Source organism: Tinamus guttatus, unplaced genomic scaffold, assembly GCF_059628265.1.
Source record: "Tinamus guttatus ecotype Peru unplaced genomic scaffold, ASM5962826v1 Tinamus_guttatus_pri_ptg000060l, whole genome shotgun sequence".
In the NCBI taxonomy this organism is placed as follows: Eukaryota; Metazoa; Chordata; class Aves; order Tinamiformes; family Tinamidae; genus Tinamus; species Tinamus guttatus.
In genome coordinates, this window is record NW_028288594.1 from 8,617,719 (window position 1) to 8,637,609 (window position 19,891).

Consider the following 19,891-nt stretch of genomic DNA (forward strand, 5'->3'; position numbering starts at 1 on the left):
CTGAGCTGAGCGCGCGCCCGGTGCGCTCTGTGCGCGTGTAAGCAGCACTGGGGTTGAGCTCTCACGTGGGGGCTTGCTGGGCGCTAAGAAGCGGCTACCGTATGTTTCTGCTCCCCCTTCCTGCCTATATTGGTTTGAATGATAGTTCTGGGAATGGTTTTCCCTGCAAAGCAGTTAATATTCTGTGTGGTAATACATGACTTCATCAGAGGAGAATCCCACAGGCGAACCAATGTGATCTGCTCTGTCATGTTTCTGTGACCCAATTTTCCCTGTTCTTTGTCTCGGACCTTCCCTGACCCCAGCCCTATTATCTCTTCCAATAATTCACCCGGGCCATTATTAATGGTGCATTAACTTTGGCTGTGCTTTCAGCAGCGATGTTTTTCTTGTGCTCATTCATTCGCTCAACTCACTTAAACAGCGAGATCATTATTCGGGGGACGTCACGTAAACACAAAACATCTCCCTCGCCGATACCTACAGCCCGATGCGCCGGGCGATAGGGGCCGTGCTGCAAGGCCGAGGGGAGAAGCATCGGCAAGAGGCGAGCAGCCGCACGTGCTTATGCACCCCAGGCCAGGTTCAGCAAAGCCTGATTCCTTAGGTGCTATTGTAAACTTAAAATTTGCTGGTTTGGAGTCATTCAGGGTCAAAATGTGTCATTCTAAAACGTGTGGGGTGTTTAACAAAAACAGGGGCTTCAAAAAGCACGGCAACAAATGCTGTCTCTGACAATTCTTACCTGCTGCTTCAGGCTTCTTTTACTGAAGGGCACTTGGTGTTTGTGTAGCTGTAGCCTTGCCTTTGAGAAGAGACTGAAATTTGGGCATCTGGAGAAAATGCAGACAGTAAGAAGGGTCTACGCTCTAGAGATGGGGAAATCTGACAAATGCATCTTCTGACGACTTAGTTTTGTTTGTAGTGTCTAGTGTGGGCAGCGGTTACTTTGCCCCTATCCTTTTCCAAGGAGACAGGCCTCAGTCAAAAGCACCGGGAGCTGCAGCCCGCGGTGTTGCGCCAAGCGGCATCTCCAGGTGCAGACCCGGCTCCCGCAGCGCAGCACTGGTGCCACATAAGCGGGCAGAGCCTCGCCAGCATCCTTGGGGACATCCCCTTTTCCTTTCCTCTGCGCCAGCCAAGTCACTAGTGCCACCGTGGTGACAGGACTGTGGGAGCTGCTGTCCGGACAAGATTTCCTCTCGCTAATCCACATCAGGCCAATGTCCTTGGACGCTGAAGCCATTTGGAGGTGAAGTGGCAGTTTCTGCCTGCCGTGGTCAAAGGCCACAGACTGAGGTGTCTCTTCTTTGCTGCCTCTGGACACTGCCGCTTATTTGTCCCCATAGACTTGGGCACTTCATTTTACCCAGTTTCAGTTCCCTGTGAGTAAAGGGACATGTTATCAAATGGATAGAAATGTTCGCTCTTCTAAGTGAGACAAAGCCTTTTGCAAGGTAATTTGTGATCCCTTTATGAAAGATAGTGTGTCATAGGAGTTGTAGGAAATCAAGCCAAAAGGGATCTCAATAAATTATTTGTTTTACAGGTAGAAATAGCTTCCTGTTTTTTGTTTCACCTCTTGATTGCAAAAAGCCCCAGCTCCATTCCCGACTTGGTACAGGATCCTGCTCGGAGACACAACCCCTGGCTCCTAGGGGGGACGTTTTTCTTGCAGGAAGAGTCCACAGGAAAAAACCATTCCTGGTGCCCGCCTGCGGCCTGGAGCTACCGCACGCGGCTCCACAGGGAACGTAAAACGTCCCTCAAATGCTGGTCAGTTTTGGAAAGCTGGTAACGGGTGCAGTAGTTGGGGTTTTCCCCAGTCTCTCACTGTTCCTACCATCAGGGGCCACTGCCTGTTTCCAGTTTGGCGGATTCATTCAGGAAGAGCTCTGAGCTGTTTTCGTGGATGCAGGCTGCAAAGCATGAAATTTGGCGGTGTGGGGTCCCGTCGCTTTAAAGAAGAAGGGGAAAAAAGAAGAATCACGTGTGCAGGCTGAAGCATTTGGAACAGAAAAAGATTACTTGACCCTTCGTAATTCTCCTTTTTGGACTCAGAAAGAGCTGCTGCTGTGCGTGATGTCAAAACGGTGCCTTTGCTCACCATACAAACCAATACGTGCGGTGTGCGCTCCGCTGGAGGCGGGGGCTTATCTGCGGAGATAATCAAAAGCCTACATCATCCTCAAAAAATGCCTCTTCTGGATGCCTCCTGCCCCGATTCCTGGGATTTTCGGCAAAGGGACATCCCCTTTAAACTTGCATTTCTGCTTCATATCTCTTCTCTTTGAAGCCAGAGGGTTGGCTGGCCCCTGAATAGAAGAGGATGAGAAACATAGCGGTGGGAGGTCCGTGTCTTGCTCATAAACCTTGGCCAGAAAATCAGCTCTGACAAGTGGGGACAGGTAGCGGCGTCTTGCCCTTATCAGCGCGCGCGGCGCAGCGGACGCGTTGCTGCAGGAGCAGCAGTTGGGTGCAAGGTGGGGCTCCCATCTGTGGGTTTCTAACGCGCCCTCATACCTCACCCCGGGAGCTGCGTGCCATAAACTTAATGAAGAGCAAGGTTATTTCTGTACAAAAAGTTCTGTTATTCTTTTTTTTCGCTCGGCCCTTGCCCATTTGATCCTGCTTGGATTTGTTGTGCCATTTTCTCTTCCTTCGTGGGTGCCAGGAATGCGTTGGCAGGACTTTTGAGGACCCTGTCTTGTGCCTTCAGCTCAGTGTGTGCTGGTGTGCCTGGTGGCTGGGCATGGCACAGCCTTCTCCTGGGTAGGCACTTCCCTAGGTCTGCTGCTAAAAGCTTCATTAATGCTAACTAGGCAGGTTTGGGGTTAAATCTGCAAAGATTGCTAAGGTTTGGTAAATCCTCTGCCACCGCAAAGCAGATAATGCGAAGCAGGAGATTGCCTTGATTAGATTAAAGTTGGCAAATTCATTGCCCTAATCATCACATTGCCCTTCCCGTGGCTATTCAGAAATATATCACTATAACTTACTTGAAGTAATTGAATATAATTGTCTTTTTAAACCATATGTGTAAAACATCCATCTTTGTTAATGGCATGCGTGGCTGTTCTGCTGCCAGCTCGCCGCTCTCTTCAGCAGGGGTGGGAACAAGAAGCAGAGCAGGGTTGACGTTTATGAATTGGTAGTTGATTGCCTATAAAAAGCATTCATTATTTTTGACCAAGCACCTGGAAGAGAATAAAAAGGAGCGACACCAACAGTTGTAGCCGATAGGTTTGGTTGGTGCTCCAAGGAAAGGAAGCCCTGAAGTGGAACGCGTCAAAGGGAAGTCACCAAAAATAATGACTTCCCTTGCCCTCGGCTGGAGCGAAACGCAGCACATGGCTGTGCTGGGGAACGAGAGAGAAACAGGCGCCAAATAAAAGTAAACCTGTTGACTCCCTCACTGTCCAAGTAGGCTGAAATGCTAGAATCAACCCAACCATGGGAGTGGGAGGGAGGAAGTGCACAGGAATTTTTCTCCCGTTAATAATCGGAGGTGTGAGGAGGGAGGAATTCTTCTCAGGCGTTGTTCTTGTGCTGGCAGCTAGCTGGGGATGGAGGCCAAGCAACAAACATGCCTTTACTTTTCCCAGCTCTCCAATGCGACAGGGAAAGACTCTGTTTATTTATTTATTTTTCCACAAAAATTACCGCTATTACCTTGGGAGCCAATCATTTAGTCATCGGCAGACACCAGGTAAGATGTGCTGGGCCTGTTTTTTAGGACCTTGGCGTTTGACCTCTTGCCCTCAGCGGCTTTGCCTGCCCTCGTGAGCTGCACGGGTCCAGGGAAGGGGCTTGGAGTTCCCGTGGGGCTGCCCGTACTGTCACGGCAGTGCCACGATGCAGCCCCGCGCTTCCCTGAGAGCGGAGAGCTCGGCCAGCCCCGGAGCCGCTGGGCATAGGCAGGGCAGCCAGCCTGTGCTGGGAGGCTGCAAGGGTTTTTCTGTAGGGCTGTTTTCCTATAGGGCTGTGCAGGTTGGGTCGGGGCCCCTGCTCCTCCGTGTTTGTTCATACAGCTCAAATACGGGGCTGAGCGCTGCAGGAGGTCTAGCAGGGTCCTCAGGGTGGGCGGCGTTCCTCAGGAGGGGTTGGCATGGGATGGTTTGCTATGGTTTGCTACCCCAGGCAGGAGATGGCATGGGAGTTTTTGGCCCTGGTTGGGCTGCATTGCAGGCCTTCAAAAACACTATCCGCCTCTTCAAACGAAGCTTCCTTTCAAGGGTCTTTGTGTAGCAGATCATCCCTACCCTGTACGATGCAAGGGTGAGTCGTTCTCCCGCCAAAGAAATCCCAGCGGACGCGAGTTTATTCTCTTGCGGGGCTCCGGTGGGGGGAGGCGGGCAGGATCAGACAGCAAAAGCGGTTAACAGGGGCCCTACTGTGTCCTGGCGTTCGGCGGGCTGCAAAAATGCTCCCAGTGTGTCAGGTTGTGTGCGGTGCCAGCCCTGCGCTGCAGCACGCAGCGCGAGGCGGCTCTGCAGCCTTAAATACTTTCCAGCCCGACTACCTTAGCTTGCCGCCTTTCAGGCGGGTTGGCAGGAGGGCTGTTTTTGTGCAGTCTCTCCCCTCTGCCGGCGGCCGGGCTGACGCGCTGGAGCGACGCTGCTCGCGGGCGGCACGCTGCGATGGGAGCGGAGCCTCCGCTCCTCTGGCTGCCGAGAGCAGCGTCTGGAGATTTTATGCAGGTTTTCCACAGTGGAGCCCAGAGGAGCCCAGCCTCGCTCGAAGGAGCCAGCATTAGCTCTGCTGCAGCTGGAGTTGCGGACGCCGGAGCTTTGAGTCTTTCGTAGAAAAAGAGTTTGGTGCTGCTGGAGTTTACTTAACGTCAGCGAATGCTTTGGCCCAAGCCGTGACAATTTTGGATGGTGCTTTCCCCTCTTTGCAGAGAGATGCTACCTGTCGTGGAGGCAAGTTACGGAGGAAGACTGAATGCAGATTGGGTTTTGAAACGCTCACTTCGGGGGTTGGTTTTGGTCGTAACCTCCAGTTACACAGAAAGGCCTCTGTAAGAAACCAGAGGGGGAATAGGAAGACTTGGGACAGTATTAGGCAAACTTTAATTGTGAATTTCTGCCTGCTTCTAAGGATGGAACAAAACTGGCCTTTTATCTTTAAAACCGATCCCTGATGCAGATCTAGGGATCGGCGTTGCTGTAGATGGGGCGAGCTCGATCAGAGGGCTATTGCGGTATCGCCGCTGAGGCTCTGCTGATTGTAGTGCTTTAGTTTCTGTAATTTTTGAACAAAAGGCCCAGGTGGCCAGACAGAATTGGTGGGGGCGGTGTGGAGAGATAACCTGATGAGTTTTCTAGCAGCCTGACTTGTTCAAGTATTCTTGCTGTGACTTTTGGGGTCAATAATAAATATTAAAACCTGTAGATTTAATAAGTCAATGTAGGTGTTCTCTGCCTTTTGAGACCACTTTATCTTTCCATCAAAGATGAAACAAGCTTCTCAAATGAATAAAAAATAGGGCCTCAAGTGATTACAAGTGAGAGCAATTTGGGCTCCTTTCTCAGAACCTGGCAGTAGGTATTTTTGAGCCACTTCTGGCTGCCTACACAGTTTCCATTAGTGCTGCTCTCGCCGTAACATTTTTAGGTAAATATTTCGAACCCATGTGTACAGACCTTCAGGAAAGGTGTTTGCTGCCACTCCAGGCACGAGGGGCGATGCAGGTCTGGATCCTGCCAGGCTCTGTTGAGTCTGATTTGCGTTGCAAGTCTAGTTTTCCTTGGTGCTTCTTATAATCTCCTCAAGTTCAAAGAGCGCTTAGCTGCTTGTCTTTGTCAAAAACCCTGTTGGAGATCTTTTATGTCGAAGATGTAGGATTTCTCCGCATGACTTTGATTATTTATTCATTCCACTTCTCTGGTGTATGATAGCGCTGATATCATGAAGACCCCTTGTCTTGCACTGCTCTTGCTCTGAAATTCATGGAGATTTAGTGCCTTTGAAATTGTTTTAAAAGGAAAGGAAAAGTTTTTGAAGTCCCTTTTTTTTTTTCTTCTTCTTCTTCTATTCCCCTCAACAGTTCCGCAGCACATTTTTCCGGCCTTCCACGCTCCTTTGCCAATTGACATGCGCCACCAGGAAGGAAGATACCATTACGAACCTCACTCTATCCACGCTATTCACGGGTAAGTCTCGCATCTCTGCTGCGACGTGTGCTAAAAGCTTGGGCAGCCTCCGGGGTGCAGAGTTGGGCCCTTGGTGGGCCGGGCGCTGGGCCACAGCGCCTTGCTTGGGGTGCAGTGCCTCCCCGGCGAGGCCACCGGGCCTCGCTCTTCTCATCCGATGGCAACGCGGGCCTGGCTGCCAGGCACGCTGTACATCTCGGTTAAACCTGTGCAGGGCCCTACGGCTGCGGGACAGCCGGGCAGTGGTTTTATGTCGCTATTGGTGTTTTACAGGCTCAGGAAAACTCACTTCATAAAACACCTGGGTCACTTCTGGTGCTGTCTTGGTAAAAAACCAGCGTGGCTTCCTCTGTTTGGACTGTTTATCCCCTCCCTCCCGTTTTGGGGAAGGTAGAGGTGTGCTTTTCAGCTTGATTCACAAGGTGGCTGCTCTGGCACCTTGTACGTATGGCGTTTTCAAGGCTCTATAGAGACAGGTCCTCAAGTGGGTGTCGAGGCAGCCCTTGGGAGAGGGCCCTGGCGTTGGGTAATGACCTCCTCAGGAGAGGCTGCGCTCCCCGTTCCCTGGTGGCTGCCCATAGCAGCCGGCAGAAGGATCATCAGGAAGCTGGATCTCATGTGGTGGGTTTGGGAACGATGCGGGAGGGTTTGTGGTTAAGTTGATAGAGCTAGAGTGAAGGCCTCTAGCCCTTGCTGCTTTGGGGAGCCATGAGGACACTCGTGCTGAGGGCTGAGGGACACTGGGCTCTGGACAGGGCTTGGGCAGAGGAGAAGACAGGCCGGCTCTGGGCTGCACCTCCGGGGAGGAGCTGCTGGAGCCCTTCTGAAGGGGCAGGTACCCGGGCTGAGGGCTACGCTGCCTAGGCCCGTGCTGAGGGGCCATGTGGTGCCACCCGCGTGAGGAGCCCTGAGCGCATGGAGCGAACAGCCGCCCGGGCACAGGCGGGCACTGGGAAGGGCCGTTTGCTCAACCCCTGAGGCAGGTCGCCACGGGCAGTGGGGGCTGCACAACCTGCTGTGTCTCGGTGTCCGGAGGATGTGTTTTTTCTCCTTAGCGTGCTTGTCTCTTGTCAAAGCGCCATTGCCAGCAAAGGGAAGGAGAGGGCGCGACTGCCCCAATGCCTGCGCTTGGTTATGGCCTGCCTGTTCTGCAGCGATTTAAAATTGCTGCGTTTGGGTTCATCTCATGTTCACTGTGATTAGTATAGGGAAAAGGGAGCAAGGAGCTTATCTCTCTTTTTGCTTCCTCTGTTGTTTTCAAAACAGTTTGGGAAGCAGGACATCAGCTTCCCGCTGTGGCCGAATCGCCCTGCCTGCACCAGGCCTCAGATGTTCTTGAGGGGGCTGTTTGTAGAGCTAGGCTTTTTCTGGGGAGGTACAAGCATAGAAATGGCCCCTGGGAGGCGAATGCTGCAGATGGCAGAAGTCAAGAGATCTGTGGAGTCGTGCAGGGCTTTATTCTGCTTCCAAAACACTGCAGGAAAAAATGATAGGGCATTGCCCTATATCCTACCAGAAGATAAGTTGATCTGTCTGTGGCTGGCAGGCAGTTTGACTGGTTGTTTAAAGGGGCAGAGTAGCTCAGTCCATGTGGAGAAAGGAATAACAGGTTGTTCACGTGGGGAGCTGGTATTTGTGAGGAGGTTGTGTGAGATGGTCCTGACCTTGTCTGCAAATACATGCAAAACTGTAGAAAAAGGTCATAATCCAAAATAGTTTGGGGAAACTATTAATAAAATGTAGGTATATCTAGTACAGAACATGTTAACCTGTAAAGGAGTAGATATTCAAAACACTAAGTAGAAGAGAGGAATGTAAACAACGGTGGTTTGGATCAAGTTATCCTTGGGGGAGACCCCAGGTTGCTGCTCTGGAGCATGGTTAGGTCTGTCTTTTCTCCTTGCTGGATGCTTGGAAATCCCACTGCAGCCCTGTTCTCCTTCACCCCTCCTGGGGCGGGTCAGGAACACTGCATCTGTCCTGTAGAGTTGTGGAGCAAGGTATTCCCCAAAAGCAACCTGGAGCTCACCAGCTGCTGACCTGCACCTCCAAATTACATCTATCAGGGGGACTGCTTGCTTTTTTTGTTTTGTTTTAATTATCTTGGAGACATCCAGGTGGTCAATAAGTGCCAATAATCCACTGTCTTAGCAATGGCCACACTTGTCTTGTTGGGGACCAACAGACTTGTCTTGTTGGGGACCTGCTTTACTTAGGGTTTAGCATAGATTTAGGTCTGTAAATATCTACCACCCTTCCTCAGAATCCTTCTCCGTCTCAGAAGCATCTCTCAAAAATGACTTTTGAGGTATTGGACAGAGAACTTGGTCATAGGTCCTGGAAGAGGAGAGGTTCCATTGAACCCCCTGCAGGTGCTGGGCTGCAGGGTGCCGCGCGCCCGTGTTCCTGGTGCAGAAACTTCCGTGTGTCTGTGACCCTGCGGGAGGCACCACGGTTCACGAACGTAGCCCGGGCTGAGGCAGCGGCTATTGTGAATGCGTGTAGGTGTTAGCACTGTGTCCTGGGCCTTATCTTCAATCAATTATTTTGAATTAAAAGAGAATTTTATTTAATTTAGGAAGAGCATGCATTTTAGGGTCAAGGGAATGTAACTTCTCTCCAACTCTCCTTTCCAAATGCCTTAGGGTATAGCACAGTCGCACTAAGAAATTCTTCACTGGCTGTAGTGTTTTTCTTGACTGTGTTTTTTGAGATGTTTTTGTGTTTTTCTTCCACTTTATCCTCAAACATCTCCGCTTCATCACTCTCCTGTTCCTCTTCCACTTTTCATGTTGCTTTGCTTTGATCTTCTCATTCTCCAGTCTCTGCTCTGGAGACCATAACGTAGCGCTGACTCTCCTCTCTGGTAATGATGTAAAAACCATCCAGAATAGGGTGGCAGGCCTGGACTAGAGCGTGCTTGGCTGTTGCATGGCTCCTGTTCCGTGGGCTGGCTGGGCTCTGCAGACACAGTTCGGGCTCTAGCAGTGTGTACGCTCCATCCTGGCAGTGCAGAAATCCATTCTTCTGTTTAAAGCGAATAATGAAAAAAAACATATGCAGATTTTCATTCTGGAAGAACATGGTAAATATTTGGAAGAAAATTTGAGTCTCTCAGTTTTGGCTTTATGATGAATGTGATCAGTGCTTGACAGAGAGCCCCCAATTCATCAAGACCGTATTCTCGCTGTCTGCTGTCTTGCCGGTACCAAATTTATCTAATTACATGAACATTGCACAGCAAATTAAGTGTAGTCTCATTTGTTGTCAGCTATGGGGTCTTATTATCTGCCTGCTGCGTTATGTCAAAGGTTTGTTTCCTGATTGCTCGATGTGGTGTGGCTGTGCATTCCCCTTCCTCGCCGCTTGCATTTGGTCTAATGACAGCATTAACTTATTTTACCCTCCCTGTAGAGATCTCATCTGCAGGGTTCTCTTCAGCAGGACCATCTGTGGGACTCTCTCCTTGAGAATATGGGAAGGAATATAGAACACTTAACGGAAGAACGTGCCTGAACAGGGGCCTTAAAGAATTATTGGCTTTCTGCTTGCTTTGTCTATATTGATCTCTGTCATTTTCTTGTTAAGAAGCATGAAAAATAGTTTTCAGGGCTCTAGTCTTTTTTCCAAATCACTGAGCATTTAGTATATAGGTCGAGTCAGCTAGCAGATCCCGTTGGGGTGGTGCCCTGAAGAGCACTTCTAATGACTTTTTCAGGGTAAAATAAGATTTTTTTTTTCAGTCATTAGGACATCACAATTTGCTGAACACACTCTATTATTTTCACTCACTCGGTGCTACACCTTTCTCTTTTTTTGGAAGTGATGGCACTATTAAGAACATCTATGGAGGCCTAGGTAGAATCATGGGGCTTGCTTGGATAGTCAGGAAAAATCAAAGATCACTTTCAGAGGATACTTTGAATTCTCTACATTGCAAATCAGTAGGAACATTATGGATTTAAAACATCAGAGTGGATTCTAATAGGTCTGGGCTTGTGGTCATATGGAGAACTTAAAGGCAGGATTGGATCCCAGTGAACAGTGGGAAAATATGTAATGCAGGATGCAGTAAACCTGAATACGGGATGAAATCTCATTCAGGAGTGTAGAAGTAGAGCAGAATAAAGGAAATTGTGTCAGTAAATATGAATTGTATGAGGCATCTCTTTCCCCAAACAACATTCATTTAATGTTAAGGTTGCAAAATATAGCACTCAAAGCTAGGAAATGACAGAAATAAATTTGCAGATTCCGACCCCTTCTGTATACCGTTGCAATAATGCATTAAATTACACAGCCACGTACTGTTTTTCCCTTCAATCCCTCTCTTTTTTGCAGTATAAGATGGCCCAGACTCTGTGGATGACTAATGGCAGGTGTTGTTTTCTGTGTTTCTTTGTGTGTGTGTGTGTTTTGTTTTTCCTGTGTACGGTTTTTATTGATTTGTTAGGATTTGACTCGGCACTCTTGCTTGTAGGCAGAGCATAGATCAGTGCTACCTGGCTGAAAGTCGTCAGCTAGGGTGTTTCAAAGCCGAACCAAATGAATTCACTTCATGTATTGGAACAGGCCCCTTTGTAACAAAGGGGATATTTCACATTTTAATGAGCTGCTTCCCCAAAAGTTAACTCCCGTGGGGCCCAATCTCTGGCAACAACTCCCTTTGCTTTAAGCTGAGGGGACTCTTAGTGTCAGTGTTGCAAAATGAAGTCCTTAATTGCAGAATCAAGTTGCTGGCAGAGATAGCCAGGGATTGCTGATGGATCCCTTCCCCTCCCCACTTCTAGGTGTGCTTAGTTGCTCCAAACATTTTTCTTGTTTTTAAAAAACGACACAACAAAAACAACAAAAAAAGTCCTTAGCTCAGCTCAAAAGTCTTTGCCAATGCAAAAGCCTTCAGGGCTAACCCTTGTAAACAGCATGCCTAGGCTTGACTCAGCAAGAAGCTTTTTAACAGTAGCTCCTAAACTGTGGTTAAAACCCACCAGGCATTACACTGTGCAACAAACAAAAGCAGCCTTGTTTTTGCACTGACATCCTGGTGCTGCTTCAGGATGCACTTCTGCCATTATTTATTAGGAAAATATTGTTGCCGCTCTGCTGTCCTCATGCAAAAATAATAATAATAAAAACTGAGCTCATAGAATCACACAGACAAAGGCAGCAGGAGCATGAGGGGCCGCCGTGTGAAATTCCATGGTTTTCATGAGTTGTCCCAAAAGACCTAAAGGTGGAGAAGACTCTGTCTCCATGCTAATGTGGAGTTGCCCTTAATTTCCCTTTGGTGGGGCTTTTATCCAGTTTAATCATGGATCTTCCTCTGCTTCCCTGAGATCTTAATATATTACAGATTCTCCCTGATATTCAGCCTACGCGTTTTTCGTTATCTGATCCTAGTGCCCCTCCTTGCCAAGGTTTGTTTTCTTTTCACCATGTTCAAAATTGCAGAAGGCCCTTTCAGGAGCGATTCCAATGCTCCTGAGCTGCCTCGGCAGAGCAAGGCAGAGGTGGACCAGGTGGCTGCTGAACTTTTCGTCCTTAGAAGACTGTCTTTCAAGGGCTTACAGATTTGCTGAATTTAGTGTTGAACCCAAGATTGTCCACGCTGGATATCTGTGTCAAGCTGGTTTTCTTTTCCCTTTGTTTTGTTTTTTTGAGATTCAGCCAGCGGAGGCCAACTAGGGTTAAGGGAAAATATGTTGTTTAGCCATACAAAAAATAATAATCATCATCGCACACTTTTGCCTTGAGAAACTCTAGCGTCTCTTGCTTTAGGGGTGGAATCTGCAATTGTAGCCAGTGTGCTTTTTTGCTGGTCTTATGTAAGGAAAAAAAGGAAGGAAAGAAACCCCCTTGGTTTTGCCAGGTTGAAGTCCTTTGCAAGTCTCCCCTCGCGCTGGGAGGTGTCGGGGTCTGGCGTCGGCTCCTGCGGCAAGGAGGCCGCGCGGAAGGTCCGCGCCGAGGAACGCGTGGTCGCGTGTTTGCTTTGCTGCCGGGGTAGAAAATGTTTGGCGGGTTGTGATGGATGGTGCTGTGCCGCTTTGGAGATGCAGCGAGCTCCCTCCGGAGTCAAAGCAAACAGCTGCTCAGAGAGACCTTCTTCTGTGTTTCGCAAAGTTTTACGGCTTTCACCAAAGAGACACATGGCTCATTTGGGAAACAGGTTTGGGGGCTCCCACATCCAGTTTAGTCTGCCCCCCTCTTTCCCACATACCTCTTTATTTCTTTAAGAAAATAAGAATGTGTGAGTTTGCGATGGTTTGACGAGTCCAGTCCCCTTCCAAAGGCTGGTTCAAACCTCTCCCTACTCTGTAATTAGCCAGAGTGTGTTGCTTTTAGGTGGCTCTTTGGGAACTTAGGGGAGGTGATTTGGGGGTCTATCAATACCACTCTGGCTGTAAAACAACCCAAGTAATACTCGCTGGTTACTTCATCCAGCCCCAGGAGACCACAGGTGAGCTACTGGACTGCTGCTCTCCTGTTTCGGGAGCCAGAGAAATTCCTTTAACTCCATCTGTGCATTAGTCTCCCCTGTCTAAAATGCTCTGTGGCTCATTGTGCTCCCCAGACGGGGCTTGTGGCACATTTTCAAGCATCAGGAAAGAAGCAGGCAGTGCTGCCTGTCTGTGCAGTTACTGGGAGGGTCTGTGCTGACCATCTCCTGCCCTGAGCAGGAAGAACCCCCCTCCTGACGTTGGGGAAACAGCCCAAAACACTCACTTTGGCTTGAGTGTGCCTGTGGGTTTTTTCAATTGGAATAAACCTTTTTAAGCGGGGAGAAAAAAATCCTCTGTCTTCTGAATCTTACTGAACACATTAAAGCATTTTATCCTATAAAAGCTATTAATATATCTATGCTGCTCCTTAAATGGAGGAGAGAGAGTTTCTTTGTAGTTTTTATAGCCCTCAGAAGACTTTGAAAAACTGAAGCCTGAAGTCCAGAGGGACTTCAAGGTGCCTGGTTTCAGATGCAAACCAGGCAGTAAGCTGCAAGGTGCCCTAGATGGGATTTGGAAGCTTTTGGGTTGGATCTTCAGTTGCTCCACGCTGGCACGGCAGCGCTGGAGTGAGCAGCAGGTCTCAGTGAGCTCAGATGGAGTCGTGCCCGTTAGCACTCACTCATGAAGATCTCGGCCTCTCAGATGCTCTCCTTGTGACACTGCAACTTACTGAATGAGAAACTGCAGCTCTAATTTAGCCTAATCACTGCAAGAAGTGTAAAAACAGCTAGGAGGTTTTAGTATTGAGAACAAAAGTCTGATCTCTGAGGTCTTTCACATAAACCTCTGGCATGTGTTCGTTTAATATGATGTCACCCTGTAATCCACCGCTGCTTTTAAATGTCATTCTCAGAGCTTCATGTCAGCAAGTCTTAAGTGATAATCCCTTTGCTTACCTCACTTTATAGTAGATTAAAAGTGACTTCATGCTTCCACCTTATCCGCTGTTAAGCTTGTGCTTTAGGAGAAATTTATTTGAACTCTTTTCTCTCACTGCTTTTCTAAACAAAGCGTGCAGGTCTTTCAGAAGGTTTTTCGATGGTGTAGCCCATTTTCCAGGGCTTTCAGCAACCTGTAAAAATGGATAAATGTTCAGAGGCAATCTCCTGCCTTCTTAACTCTAGAATTATAAATTTGTTTGCTTCCCAAGTTTTCTCAAAGCTGAGCATGGAGCACAGCCCCTCTTGCTCTTCTCTTTCTTAATCATAAGTGAACCTTTCCCTGTGGTGCTTCACCTCCTGCCAGCTTGTAGTCCTGAACACGAGGGATGGTGCAGGCCTGTTGTGGCGTTTGGTCCATCTGCTGTCCCTGTGAACAGGAAGGGGGCATGCAGGTTCTTCTCCAGCCCTGTAGCTCTTTGCTAAAATTTTGCTCCATCCCACAGCAAGTCCCTTTGCAGTGAAGGACTCTCCTTGCTGTTCACCTTTATAATCTCCCTGCCTTTATTTCTCCCCTGAATTTCCCCCTTTTGCTCCTAACACACCTCCTCATGTAACGCTCCCCTGCAGATACTTGCTGGATGTTGTCATATCCTTCCTGCCTTCACTAATGAATTGGCCAGGCTGCAGGCTGCAACGTTTCCTCAAAAATCAATCTGTTCAGCCTCCCCACTCTCACTGTGTCTCTGAAATCCTTCCAGTGTGTGTGGAGATACATGGGCAAAGCCTCTCATAGCGTTAGCTTGTGAAACGAACGCTGTGGCACGTCCCTTTTCAGGTGACAGATATTCTGGGTTCCCAGCTACCGGTGGCCATGGGAAGCAAGTAACAGGAGGTATTGAGAGAGAAAAACTAACGACAGGAATGATGGCCTATGATCCTGGAAGAAAAATGCAAGATTTTTAATGTCCATGCAAAACGGAAATTTTAAAATCTCATCCAAAAGTCCCCCCCACGCAATAAAGAGCAGAGAAGTCAATTTACCCTGGAAGGATGAAGGACTGAGTCAACTCTGCTGGGACTAGAACATGTGGTTCGAGGGATTCTAGGTATTTCAGATCTGATTCTCGGACCACCCAGATGGCTGGGGTGAAAGGAAAATAATCATAATAAAAAAAAAGAGAGAGAGGGAAAAAAAAGAGGAGAGAAAAAAAAGGGCCGTATTTGGCAAAACTGTAGACCTGGCTCCCCTGCCTGCAGCTAAGACTGTACATACACATCTGCACAAATCAAAGGGCAGAGCTGGGTGCTGCTACTCTGACAAATCTCAGATCTGCAGAATGCTCCTGCGGGAACATACTCGTGTAAGTGGCTTTCTAGATCCCTGAATTTGACAGTAAGCCATGTATTTATGTTTTTCTTCTCTGTGCCAGACCATTTTGAGAATTTGTGATTTTACACAATTTTCTGCCTTGGAGGCTTTTTGTGTCTGTTCTTTTATGTTTCATTGTTGATATTAAATAGACAACTAACAGAGCTAATGTTTAGTGCATTGCTAAGGGGTCAATTTTTTTAAGTGTCTATACGATTTAACATCCTAAATCCCACTTTCAAAATGACACTGACCCTTAGGGCTGGCTTGTTGAGTGCTGGAAATGTAAGGACACTGTGGGTTTTTCCAACGTGCCAAATCCTAGTTAAAATCTATTAGTGATTTTTTTTTTTCCACTGTGATTCCAGTGAAACACAAGACCCAAAGGCCAGGCTCAGTAAAAGAGTTGAGCACCTGCAGATGAAAAAAAAATGGCTTGATTGGAGTTAGGAGATACAGACAAGTGAATGAGATGTCACACCTGTTTGGGATCTAATGTACTGCACTGTGTCCAGTGGCACATAGCCACAGCTGCCTTTACTGACCAAGCCCCATGTGGAGTTGTTTTTTTGATATAAATGATCTTAATAGATGGCATCGAAAGCAGGTGATTGTGAGCCTTTCTGTCCTTTCTAAAACTGCAGTGGTGCCTCCGTGTTTCTCTGGGATGCTTCGAGACCTTGTAAAGGAGAGCTGCTTCTGCCTCAACTCATTTAGGGTCCCTTGCACCCTACCATCCACACATGTACCTAGGTCAACACAGTGCCTGAGTGCAAACAGGAATGCTTGAAAAAAAATATTAGGGCTACACATGTCACTGAAATGCACTCAGGCTGAGATGCCTGTCTGTTTCAGTCTCTGAAAAGTAGGTGTTTGTCCCTAAATCCTTTAAATACTTTTGCAATGTTTTCCTATTGATCCCACAAAAGCAGGCTGGAGAAGAATTTGGAAGAATTCATTGTCTTCCTCTTTTTGTTTCCTCCTAAGACTCTCTTCTGGCTTGGTTCTGGAACTGCTTACATGGCTTTTAATTTGTAAATGAGCTGCAGGACTAGTTACCTGCTGATTGAATGCTTCGTCTGAAGGCCTCTTCGGATCCCACAGACTAACCACATATCCCAAATTACCACTAGCAGAGGAAGGACTACCAGTGTGTGGTTAATACATTAAAAATAGGAAAGTTTCAAGCTTACGGCTGCTTTAGGGCTGCTTTAGGGCGATGTTCGTACATGCATATTCTTGTTTGAGACTATTTATCTGAATTCCGAGATAAAACTCTTAATTTCATATGCTGTCTTTCATCCTAACTCAAGTGCAGTGCAATATTTTGCAACAAGAGAAAAAATGTGTATTATAAATGACAAGAAATGATGTAGAGAGATAGGATGTAAAGGAATTAAAGAATTCAATCATCATCAGTAAATGAGAGAAAGATCAAGCTGACAGGGATCAGCAAAGAAGAAGAGAGATTTGTAGAAGAAATTTGAAAAAAATAATGAGCTGATGAAGCAGAGGGATATGCAGACAGTGATCTGTGTTGCAGAGCTATGTTTAAGTCCCTCCCTATTCAGGAAAACACCTAAGTATATGCTTAATTAGAAATAGGTGCTTAAGTCTGTTGAACGAGCAACTTTAATGTGTGTTCACTTACTGTCCTGAAGAGAGGTGTATTCTTCTGAAGATTCCATAGAGTAGAACTTCTCACTAAATCTTGTATTTTATTATCTAGCTTGTTGTCTTGTATTGTATTGTATAATCTACCTGTTTAAAATAGTTGATATTCGAGAATTTTTCATGTAATAATATGGACTTTGCAGTTGACTGCACACCTCTTAGCCCAGCAAATGGTTTATTTGTGGGTATTCTCATAAAGGGCTGCACTGTAATGTTCCTTTTGATAATACTGGCAAAGTGGAGGTCAAGCTCTAATGACGAAGGAGTATGACTACACATGATGGTTCTTCCATATCATTGCTGTGAGTCCAGGTTCACCATGAAGATCCCAGAGCTGGTGTCAAACTGGCCAACCTCAGGCCTAAGAGGAATCTTGCAGCAACTGTACCATGTGGACAAAATACTCTTGTTTGCTTCCTGGGATAGGTAAGTTGTCAAGGTTTTGACAGTAGTTAACGATATTTAAGATGTTGTCAATCAGGTCTCAGGTTGGACATTTTGGTGTTTGAAAGACCCTTCCCCTTTGAACACATCTGTCCTGAGTGGAAGGAAATGAAATGAGGTCTTCCTCTGCCATATTATAGGGATCACAAGATGTACCCGTTCTGTGATTGCATGTTGTGGGAGTTAGGGTACAGTATGAGAGTTAATACAGGGTAGGAACCAGTTCAAGGTAAATAACTCTATTTTCTGTGGACTAGTCAGAAGAATATTCCAGTCAGTTCACAGGGGAAAAGTCATACAAAAGTTATTTCTAGCTTTTGGCCTTTCTTCCTGGTCCTCCAACCCAACTGTTTTTGCATAAGAGTAATACCAAAGAACTGATGAGAAGAGAAGCATCTGCAGAATTTTATCCAATACATCTGAATGCTTAAATAACATTACCTATCTGTAGGTTATTCCCAGTAGAAATCTGTAGACAGAGAAAGAATTGTAGTAAAATCAGTGCCATCAGATCCCAAACCACTTTACTGATTTGCAGAAGCAGATGACTTCCAGTCTCCATCTAAATTACCAACCATCTTTGGAATAGAAGCAATAGAAGCAAATGGAACCAAATCATATTTCAGGTTAGGTAAGGAGTGCTCTAACCTCTCCCAAAGAGTGGACAGAAATGAGATGTTCAGAGTGTAGTGGAATTGAGCCAGCTGGATTTTTTTATAATCCATCTCTTCTTAACGCAGTCCCATGAGACCTTTACTGAGAAGAAACGCGCTGGACTTCGGTATTGTAGGAGATGGGAATAGCAGCCTCTCCGTACTCCTTGCCCCACCATCGCATGGCGTTGCCTAGTGAGTCAGAAGGAAAGGATCTCTCCCACAGACACCACTTCCTCCACTGTTCTAGGATTTTCTTTGCAGGTCATGTGTTCGAGTCTCAGCTAGGTCTTGACCTCTCTTGGCATGCAAGACATAAAACTGGTGTGACTCCAGACTTCCCTCTACCGTGTCTGGTTTGAATCCTGTCAGTGCCGAGATGAGCCTTGCCGCAAGAATAAGAAACTCTTCAAAGGGTCAGTTGTTTGTTGTTCTTAAGAGCTCATGCCTGCCAAACATAGAGAAAGTTGGAGTTCTGTAAGCTGTAGCTTCTCTCCTTTTGGTTCCTGATGGGCTGATGAACCTCAGGATCCCATCAACTCTTTTTTTCCATACCCATTCTCTGCAGAGCAGGGTGCATTTCTGGAGTATGTGTGAGTCTAGGGTCTAGGACTTGGCCTGTAAGCAGACATGGCATTGATTCAGCTCTGACAGCATTTGGAGTGAGTGACCTTTCTCAAGGTGACTCCATGTGTAAATGGCACAAACTGAGAGATAGAAAACTCCAGTAGTGCCGTGTGCTGATGGACAGAACATGCTTCCTTCTGAAAGACTTGTACAGGATTCAGTGGTTTCCTGTTCTTTCACTTGGTTTTTGACTGAGTTGCCACTGGCTTTTAGCCAGATTTTGGTTGCTGTGTTTGATTTCATTGCTTTGCTTTTCACGAGTCAACCCCAACCCTACCAGTGCTGTGGTCACTGGTGGCTTTTCTCTCAGACGTTTTCTCTCTGGAATTCTGTGGTTCACACATGCATCAGCAAAATTGCTGCAATTATGAACTTCCAGTTCAGGAGGGATTTCTGTGTATGTTTCTGGGTGTGCAGCCTTCCTTCCATACCAGTGCAAGGACTCAGTCTAAACTCCACCATCCTTTATCATCCTCAGTGTCTTTGTCTATGGTGCATCAAGGTCTGCACAATCTCTGATTGCATTTGAGTTCAAATGAAAGAGCTACAAGTCAGAGACGACCTCTGGAGTCCAGGAGCAAATCTTGACATACTGGGACTAGAGATTAAAACAAAACTGGAGACTTTTAGAAGACGTTCTTGATGGGCTGAAGTTAAAGACATGGTGCAGCCAGGAAATCTGTTGCTAGTTTCCCTACTTGAAAAATAGGCCGGTAAAAGTCCATGGGTACAATAGCATGAGCTGCGTTTGTTCATTTTCATCTTGCCAAACTTTTGGCCTGCTTGGTTAAACAGCAGAATGAGAGTTTTCAAGAGGGACTTTCGTAACTGAAGTTTCTCTCCTACCTATAAATCTTTAACACCCTGCTGCTGCCTCGCTGAGCTTAGCGCATGGCCTGTGGTGCTTATATATTTTTATATTGTCTAAAAGCTCTTTTACAGCAGGCTTGGATGGCTATATTAATCCTTATAGTATTCATGAGTACCAAATGTGTCGTGTGGTGCTGAGGAAGAGTGATTATTTTGCCATTGTGTTATGAACAGCTTTAAAACTTGGTATGTAATATGAAATGCACAAAGGGAATTATTAATATTAGAAGTTCAGTTCTGGACAGTCGAATTTCCTTGGTTACTAATAACGCTATGGATTTAAGCCATAGAATGTTTTAAAACCTACTTTATTTTTACCTGCTCTGTCCTTTGCTTATTTTAGCAAATTAAACAGTTAATGAATTAAAGAAAAACATACCAAGTGTAGGACGGACCTTAAGTGCTGTGTACCAGGTAACCTCAGTCACAGGTATTTAGACATCAAACTCCTGTTCAGCAGCCTTGCTCCAGATTGATTTCATCTAGGAGCTCACATCCCTGAGAAAGCAACATGGGCTGCAAAAGATACCTGAAGGTGCAAGGAGATACCTAATGGGGTATTCAAAAGCTGCTACCACATGGTAAACCTCACGGTTGGGATTTCAGTATAGCTTTGATTTTCTGGGTTGGTTTGCTCATCACTCTGCTGTCTGAATAGGTAAAATAATTCACTGTGTCTGAGCAGTTCTGATTTCTCATTCCCAGACCACAGTAC

The 19,891-nt window shown here is 46.7% G+C and overlaps 1 protein-coding gene across 1 annotated transcript in view; it reads left to right on the forward strand.

Annotated features, from left to right (window-relative positions):
• The window catches only part of GLI2 (GLI family zinc finger 2), a 171,577-nt gene that overhangs the window by 97,925 nt on the left and 53,761 nt on the right, over positions 1-19,891 (forward strand). The window contains exon 3 of the mRNA XM_088519571.1: positions 6,050-6,155. Coding sequence (XP_088375697.1) covers positions 6,050-6,155 — 106 coding nt within the window. The remainder of the gene's footprint in view (positions 1-6,049; positions 6,156-19,891) is intronic.